Source organism: Mandrillus leucophaeus, unplaced genomic scaffold, assembly GCF_000951045.1.
Source record: "Mandrillus leucophaeus isolate KB7577 unplaced genomic scaffold, Mleu.le_1.0 Scaffold440, whole genome shotgun sequence".
Lineage (NCBI taxonomy): Eukaryota > Metazoa > Chordata > Mammalia > Primates > Cercopithecidae > Mandrillus > Mandrillus leucophaeus.
Window position 1 is genome coordinate 709133 of NW_012104699.1, and position 9631 is coordinate 718763.

Below are 9631 nucleotides of genomic sequence, written 5' to 3' on the forward strand. Positions count from 1 at the left end.
CGCCCGGCCTGAGATTCAAAAGACTTATAAGGGGCTTATTTTATTTTTCGGTGTTGTGGTTTTTCCTTTTATAGTTGATGAAATGCCAGGGTGAAAGGGATTGCCAGTTGGACAAGAGGGCCAGTGCCGCTCCAGTTACTTGGCAGAGTGTCCAGTAAAGGTCCACTACAATACCACCATACATCTGCTTGAGGATGACTAAGGGCAGACTGATGGGTAAGTTTTTGGAAGGGCTTAAGCTTATTGCATCTTGTTAAACTTCTAAGGAATGCTAAATTCTCCTTTTGTCGTGAGAGACACGAGGTGAAATTGATGTTGGGGGACGGACACTGAATGGCCTTTGGGGGCTGACCTGCAGGTTGTTGGACTTCAGGATATAGCAGAGAGAGAGCTTGGCATGCTTTGTTGCCCCAGGCTGTGGAATTTTGGAAAAGAGCTACCATACAGCCTATGCCTGGTCAACTGAAGGGCTATCCTAGTGGAAAGGAAACAATCCGGGCCTCTGGTCTGCCATGCGTCCAAGCATAACAATTGCTTTTGTTCAATGTGCAGACAGAATATTGAATCCATTCCAACCAGGCATTTACATCTTGATATCCTGTTTTAATTGCTAGGGTTTGTCTTAAATCTTTTACTTCTACAATATTTACTTTAGTATTATCATTAGGTAGAAAAGAGGTGGCAGTCTGATTAAAAGAAAGCTTAGAAGGAGAAGAGAAGGAAGGGGGTAAAGAGAATGAAAAATTAATAAAACGCACTTCGAAAGACCTTATGAGGTCTGTGCTGGCCAGTTGGCTCCTATGCTATAGAAGGAACTTAAAGTAGGTTTAGGGTCAGTAGAGGCAGAAATTTGTATGGGATTACATTGATTATACTGGCAATTGGGGGAGGTGCTTTTTTAGTGAAATGAATGTATGTTTTTTAGGATATACAGCCACTTGCTGATGAGGTCTAGCCTTGATATTTGGTTGTCCATAGGACATCATTCTAGCTTTGACAGACTTGTTTTCTTATATTTGTTAAGGAATAAGAGTCTTGGTAGGGGGAGCCTTTCACCTTAAAGGGACAGAGATACTTTTCTGAGGCTGAGACTTGTCTTTGACTTTGGAGATCTTTACAGGGTATGACTAGACATAGCATTAAACGTGATAACTTGGGGTGAGTTTGATTGAGTTACATTAATGACAAGGTGGTCAGCATTAGAAGGGGAAAAGAAGAAAGAGTAATAGAATAGATGGAAGAGAGTTAAATTTTTCTTAGCTTTAGTTTGAGGGGGTTTCCCCCTGGAATAATGGCCTACAATTTTGGGGGTGGCGGTGCTTTCTTGATTCGGGTGTGATGGGTCTATCCTTTCTCTGCTGTCCGGACTGCAGTTTCAATGGTGGGAAGTACTAGGCCGGCTCCTCGGGCTGGTGTTGATGTACTGGGAACTCTAGGGGAGGCACCTGCACTGGAAAATTGTGTTTTGAGGGAAGAGAAAGTGGAAGATAAACCAAGTATGTAGGAATGTTGGCAGTGGATTTTTTTCTGGTAACTGAAGGTTATTTAACATTTGGGTGATTAACTCTTCATGAATAAGGCTTTGACCTTTATTATTAATTGTCTGAAATTTTCTAAATGTATGAACCACCATAAAGGCGTATTTAGAATCAGTGTAGATTAGAATAGATGGTTCCTTTGCAGGTACTTTAAAGCTTGACTAAGTGCAAACAGCTTACAGATTTGGGTCAACCAATTATTAAACAATTTTTAAAATTTTATTTCTCTAGGGACTTCTCTGTTAATTATTGAACATCTGTTGAATCCTTTTTTCTTTAATCATTTTTGAAGGGGGTTTCTCTTAAGTTTGGCCAGATGTTTGCATGGTAATCAGTTCAATCTAAACATGTGTGCTTCCTTTTTAGATTTGGATCTTTCTTTAAGAAACTTGTTAGGTTAAGCAAATTACTAGTAATGTTAAAGTATCATTTTCAACAGAGTAGCTTCATATTTATACACATGCAATTCTTTTTTGGTGGTACATTTTAATATAACTGACTTTAAAGAATCAAAGTTATTTTCTGGTGGATATTTTCACTTTTAACACTGGCCTGACTATAATAAATGCTAGTGGATATATCAGCTGAAAGATTATCTACTTCTTGCTTAGGAAACTTAGCTGCGGGGATGCCAGGCTGCTTGGAGCCATGGCTGAAGCCCCGTATTACTCGACCTTGGCAAAAGTAAGGCAGATATCCTATAATGTAGTTTGCATGGGGCATAGGCTGGGGCCTGGCTCGCATGTCATGCAGAGCCGCCGTCAATACAGTGCCGGGACCGTGGACCAGCCAGTGGCCAGGAGTATGGGCTTTGCCTGCCACAGGGGTACACTATGGGCCAGACAATGCTAACAACATGTTGCGGCAGATCCTTCATGTTGCTAGCCTGGCAGAAGCCATCTGGTGAATTAGGAGCTTGGAGTTATTTAGGGGAGAGGGACGTAGGCTGGGGAAGAACAGACTTATGGGGCAATGCCTGAGGGGAAGGGTTGGGTATATTAGGTGAGGAATGGTCTAGGGGATCTTGCGTATTGTTCTTTTTGCTAGGAACCCCTGAGCCCCTTCCTTCACTGTCTTTTTCATTCAAGATGGTTCTATCTTAATAGGGCACATGTATAACTAATTTTCCTCCAAAGATTAGTTTTTGACTTGCTTCTTTCAATCCTTGGAGGAGGGGAAAGGACAACTCCTTGCCACTAACATAGGGCATAATCTATTTCTTCTCGGGAGGCAGGTCTTCTACTAGCAACATTTTCTATTAGAAGTTCACAAATCCATCCCTCATTTGACTCAAATTCTGGCCAGAAAACTAAGGGTTCAAGGATTAGTTCTTGAGTCTAAAAGGAACAGCAATATTTTATCATTAATTGCTTTTTCTTATGTTTAGCCTTTTCATTATCTTTCTAATATTTTAACATGAGGTCTAGGGGACTATTGGGGATATCTTTGTTGCTAACTTTATATTTTTTGCTTGTAATATTTCCTATACTATTTTTTGCTTGTAATATTTCCTATCCTGGCTAGGCTCAATCCCTCGTAATAGGAATCTCTTGCCTAGGGGGGCTTGTTGTGGCTCAACCCCTCATATTAGGGATCTCTTGCCTATTTGGGGGGTTCCTTGTGGCTCAACCCCTCATATTAGGGGGTCTTTTGCCTATCCTTCACTGGAAATGTTGCTAAGGCTCAATTCGACTATCCTTTAGCTCCACCTGCTGGAGGTTCGTTGCACTCTTCTTTCGCTTCATCCACTCTGGCTGCTTCCCTCGCAGGTTTGTTTCAGATTCCTCTTAGCATTGATGGCAGGTCAGTATAAACCTGTGACAGGACCCCCGAAGGGCTGCCCTAAGCCGTGTGAGGTGAACACAGAACCGCAGACTGGACCCACTCACTCCGCACAGCAGTAGTGCTTGTTACCATTCATGCACTTTCAACCCCCAGAATGCCCTGACACACCCCTCCGACTACCAAAGAATTACTTTGTTGCCGACGTTTCCCACCTTGGTCTGTGCACAGAGTTTACCTGGTCGCCGCGGTGTTGCAAGCCTCTCTTCCCCGCGTTGCTGACAGTCCGGGTTTATTCGTCAAAATGGGTGGGTCTCGATCTCCTGTCCCTGAGGCCACCGCAATGGGGCAGTGGGACGCGTCTCCCCAGGTTAGGGTGACCGAAGAACCCTTCCAAAAGGAGAATGGGGATCCCGGACGATCCCCCAGAATTGCTGGATATAAAATGCTCCCGGAATAAATGCTCGGTGCCGTGAAATAAAACCAGCACTCAGGCAAAAGTTTAATTCTCTCAGCAAGGCAATTTACTACCGCAGAACGGTGCCACTTGCATCAGTGAAGATCATAAGAGCACAGAGAACAAAGGAGACCAGCAGGTTTTTATCCTTAATGCAGTCCCTATCTCTGTGTCACTCCTTCATGGGCTGGGGTTGGATGGCACAATCTGAGCTGACCCGATTGGCTACTTGGGCTACTTGTACATATTTTTCTAAATATAGAAGAGGAGGGGGACATGAGGTACAGAGGTGGAGCCTGTGAGACATGCAGTTTCAGGGGAACAATGGGTACAGGTAACCGAGGGAACAGATGTGAGTTACTGATTAGAGCTGATGAGAAGGGGGTAGACTGTTTTAAAGTAACTAGGGGCAAGGAGGAACAGGAAAGTTGAGTTTGAAAACAAAAGACAAGGAAGTTAGCAGGCTAATAAATCTTTAAAGAAAAACTCAAAGAAATTCACTGTATCTTACAAATGGGACCCCAGAGGCCCCATGCATGTCAAACCCCAAACACTGCCCAGAAGACAGCCCCGGGCTCCAGAGGTACAACACTAGAAAGGACAGAACTCCCACACGTACGTGTGCATGTTGGTGTTATGCTTTCCAGGGCTCTTCAGCTTCTTGGAATCCACACTCCTTCTGCAGCTGCTTTGAGCAGCTGGAGGCCACCAGTAGGAGAGGGAGGGTTGCCCGGAAGCCCCCCGGAGCTCCCTTTCCCTCTCTTGGCAGGCTCCAGACTGGCCTCAGTGTGGTCACCGACCTCGGGCTCTGCTGCCCCCTGCAGGTTATTCAGCTACTTCTCACCCCGTTGATCAGTTCCATGACACAAACATCCTCAATCCCATTGTGTGAATAAGACACCAGCACAGTCCCTGCTCTCCTCCTATGTTTATGTATAAAGTGAGGGAGGAAAATTCTAAGATAACGTAAGTGCATTTAAAAGATTTCCAGATCATGGTGGAGGTGGCAGCTGAGGGACCCGCGTTCAGTGACACTGCAGCACCTCCAGGCCAGGCTGGTCGGAGAGAGGGTGGAAAGCTGGAGATGGATGTGGACAGGTGGAGGGAGCAGCCCAGGAAACTGGGATCTGCAGCAGCGCGGCTCTAAGGCCCAGAGCCCGGGAGAGCAGAGATGGGGGCTCTCGGGACAGCACATTCGGGGAGGAGAGAGTTGGGCGGTTTCCATGGGACGGGGGTGCTGTGGCAGCTGGTGTGGGCCAGTAGCTATCATAACTAAGCCCGATTGGAACGTGAAAACTTGGATTCCGTGGGAATTTATGAAAAGGAAAGCTCTGATGACAAAGAAGTCATCGATGAGGAGGGGGATGAGGGTCACTGGCAAGCTCGCCCCCTTATGGAAAGAAAAGTGAACACTCAACTACTGCTGCAAAATGGGGTCAAAGGATGAGACTCTCACTGTCAGGGAACAGACTGCTGCAGAAGAGACTGCAAAGACCTTTCGACAACAGCCTGGGAGGCCCAGTGCTGTGGATCATGCCTGTAAACCCAACATTTTGGGAGGCCAAAGTGGGAGGATCACTTGAAGCCAGAGGTTGGAGACCACCCTGAGCAGTGAAGTGGGACCCTCCCATCTCCATGAAATTTTTAAAATTACCCAGGAGAAGTGTGTGTACCTACAGTCTCAGCTACTCAGGAGGCTGAGACAGGACGGTCCCTTGAGCCCCAAAGTTTGAGGCTGCTGTGAGCTGTAAATGGGTACTGCACTTCAGCCAGGCACTGTCTCAAAACAAACAAACAAAATAAAATAAAAATCCTACCAAACTCCCTGCGGAAACGCTGACCCCGCTTGATGATCTAAGTGCAAAACACAGCAGGTGGTGACATTTCCTTATGGACTGGATCATTCCAGCCACATAAGAGGCTTGGACTATTGAGGATTTACCAGGAGAGATGGCCTCCTTGCAGTCAATGGAAAGGGCCCTGGTAAAACCATCCCTTTAAACTTTATCAGATTCATCAGGGAGGAAGGGAGGAGGAAAACGTTAACCAAGCTTGCAGCACCTCCAGCATTAGTCATTGGGTCAGCTTGTTCTCTGACGTTCCTCATATTTGCTTCATACCTAGTGTCCTAGAACCCCTTACACCCTAAATGATAGTTCCTGTTAACTGCTCTATAGGTAACAACTTGAACATTAGATATTTTCCCTTTGAATTTCCCTTCGAAATATTTCCTTTTCAGGGCGGGGTGCATTGGTTCATGACTGTAATCTCAGCACTTTTGGAGGCTAAGGTTGGGGGATCACTTGAGCCTGGGCATTCAAGAACAGCCTGGGCAATAGAGTGAGACTCCATCTGTACAAAAAAATTTAAAAACAGTCAGCATGGTGGCATGTGCCTTTATTCCCAGCTACTTGGGAGGCTGAGGCAGGAGAATCCCTTGAGCCCAGGAGTTTCTGCAGTGAGCTATGATCCCACCACTGCACTCCAGCCTGGGAAACAGAGCCATACTATGTCTCTTAAAAAACAAAAAGGAAAAAGAAATCCAGACATTTGTTGGTCTTCAGATTATTGGAGAGCATTATCTGACACTTAGCCCATCGTTTGATACCAATATGCAGAATTATTAGAAAGGACTGGGACACAGCTCTGCAGTTAATGTGTTAGTATGCTGACGTACTAACTTCAGCAAGACACAGTCTCAAAAAAATAAATAAATAAAATTAAAAAATCCCACAAAACTCCCTGGGCATGGTGGCTCATGCTTGTAATCCTAGCACTTTTGGAGACTGAGCTGGGAGGACTGCTTGAGAAAAAGAATTAGAGAACAGCCTGGGCAACATAGCATAATCCTGTCCCTATTATTTAAAATTCTAAATAAAAGTCTGAAAAGCAGCATTTCCCACCTACTCTCTCTGAGGGAGCCTTCATCTACGTAACAAGGACTCCTTAGCAACACAGAAGGCAAGCTTCTTCCCTTTCTCTTCCCTAATCTGTCTTGCCATTAAACCTGACTTACCCACCAAATCTGGGATTTTTTGGCCAGCCACATCTGCATTCTTTCCTGGCCTCAGAATGGTATATAAGCTTTTTTGTCTTATTGTTCGGTGGGTCTTCATTCTGAAGGCTCCCATATATAAATGTTAAATAAATTTGTATGACTTAATCCAAGCTCCATGATCTGAAAACATTTTTCCTGTCTTTTCACCTTATTTTATTTTAAAAAAGTGCAAGAACATGCATATCTAAAAATGAGCATTTTCGTATCTCAGAAATCAAGATATTTTTCATATATAACCAGAAAATGGTATTCGTATTTAATAATGCCTTAGTATCAACACACTGAGGGATATTAAAACATCATTAATAGTGTAAAGCAGAATTCTGGAAGTTTAGCTTTGAATACATTTCATTTTGTCGGTTAAACATTGAAGAGAGTGTGTAGTGTTAGGATATGTATTGGTTTTCATCCAGGGTAATAATGTTGGGTGTGTTAGGCCTCCAGGAAAGTCCTTGACCTTCTCCTGCCCTCCTTCCACTCTAATTTAGTTTCCCCACCTTTTTGATTGTGGGTCTTAAAACCCTCCCATGAGAGGGTCCCACTGACTTCATGAAGAGTTTCTTCCTAGATTGTAGCCTTGGAAATACTCATTAGATTCCTTATCTGTAGCTGTGTGTCTGAAGGTAGTTACAGCATAAACTACGAGTCTGAGGATTGCTTAAATAACTTATTTCTAAATGCTGAAACAAAAATTTCAGATGTGCTCCAGTGTCCTCTTTGGGGTGCTCCTTGGGCTCTTCGTGAAGCATCAAGACACCCCCATATCCAGGCCAATGTCAGGCTCTCCAGTGTGTTCTGTTCATCACCCTCACCCTGCACTTTCATTGTCACTGTCATTGACCATTCCAACACTGTGCTTGCATCCTGTGGAAAGTCACATTTGGGATCAAGTGAATTGTGTTCTTTCTACTCTTTGGTGAAAAGTATCAGGGTGTATTTGGCCTTCAAGGGAAAAGGATGAGACAGGGGTTGGATTCAGGTGCATCCAACTTTTTTTTTTTTTTTTTCATGAGACGGAGTCTCACTCTGTCGACTAGGCTGGAGAGTGCAAAGGTGTGATCTCAGTTCACTGTTATCTCTGTATCCAGGCTCAAGCCATTCTCCTGCCTCAGCATCCTTATTACTGGGATGACAGGCACACACCACGATGCCCAGCTAATTTTTGTATTTTTAGTAGAGACAGGGTTTCACCATGTTGGCCAGGCTTGTCTTGAACTCCTGACCTCAAGTGATCCACCCGCCGCAGACTACCAAAGTGCTGGGATTACAGGTGTGAGCCACCATGCCTGGCCAGGTTTCACTGCCCTGTCTTCCCTGCTCTGAGTCACTTTGTGTGATCTGACAATCAATGATTCCACCCTTCACTGATGTGGATACATTATCTGGGACTGGGTATGTCACCTCCACACACAGACAGCGTTTGGTCAGTGGCTGATGCTGCATCCTGTGGTGCCTGAATTTTGAACTTAGGGAGTTTTAAATAAGTGTTTCTGAAGAGCAGCTTCATTGGCACCTTAAAGGAAGTGACTGAATCGGTCTATGCCATTGCATAATATGTAAAAGAAACTTTTCCATGTTGCTGTTAACTTTACACTGCTGACATAAGCAGGCTGTTGACAAGTTAGCATCGACAGCACATTATCAGAGAAAGACAGGCTTGTATTTAGACAATTTACACAAATTTTTAGCCTCCTATGACTCAGTAAAGCAATTTGAAAAAATGTAGCTTTATAAGGCATAAACCAATTTATATGTTTTAACTAAGGTACTTTCTGGTAAACAGTGCCCATACATTTTAGGAAATATTTTAGTCTTTAGAGAATAAGTAAGGCAAAAACGGGTCCAGGAGTCTACAGATGACCTCCCCTCACCACAAGGTCAAGTCTTTTTTTTTTTTTTTTTTTGAGACAGAGTCTTGCTCTCGCTCTGCCACCCAGGCTGGAGTGCAGTGGCGCAATCTCGGCTCACTGCAAGCTCCACCACCCGTGTTCACACCATTCTCCCACCTCAGCCTCCCGAGTAGCTGGGACTACAAGCGCCTGCCACCACGCCCGGCTAATTTTTTGTATTTTTTAGGAGAGACGGGGTTTCACCGTGTTAGCCAGAGTGGTCTCAATCTCCTGACCTAGTGATCCACCTGCCTTAGCCTCCCAAAGTGCTGGGATTACAGGCGTGAGCCATCTCACCCGGCCCTAAGGCCAAGTCATATTTTGTGTTATTTTTGAGATGGAGTTTCACTGTTGCTGCCGAGGCTGGAGTACAATGGTGCCACCTCAGCTCACTGCAACCTCTGCCTCCTATATTCAAGCGATTCTCCTGTGTCAGCCTCCTGAACAGCTAGGATTACAGAAGCATGCCACCACGCCCTGCTAATTCTTGTATTTTTAGTAGAGACGGGGTTTGATCATATTGGTCAGAATGGTCTCGAACTCCTGACCTCAGCTTCCCAAAGTGCTGGGATTACAGGCGTGAGCCACCATGCCCAGCCAAGGCCAAGTCTTTTACTGTTGGAGAGACACGTCATATACCAGGCGTATGAGACGATGCTCCTCAGTGACCATGATGAATCAGGACAAAAACAAGGGCATTTTGTAACTATATTTCTAAATGTGACAAAGGAAAACATATTTCAAATCATAAACATGACCAAAATTTTTCTCTTCTTACTAATGTGACTTGTAATTCTCATACATCTCACAGTCATTTATGGCTTTTGGTCATCTTTATCACTATGGTATATTACATCCTTGCTGACAGCAGGTATGGCACTGCTGGTTTTGGAGAAGGCGGCACTCA

At 44.6% G+C, this 9631-nt stretch overlaps 1 protein-coding gene across 1 annotated transcript in view; it reads right to left on the bottom strand.

The window, feature by feature from the left end:
- Positions 1-4802: 4802 nt before the first annotated feature.
- Positions 4803-9631, bottom strand: part of LOC105549492 (zinc finger protein 69-like) — a 40875-nt gene continuing 36046 nt past the window's right edge. Inside the window, 1 exon segment of the mRNA XM_011994068.1 lies at positions 4803-5108. Coding sequence (XP_011849458.1) covers positions 4803-5108 — 306 coding nt within the window.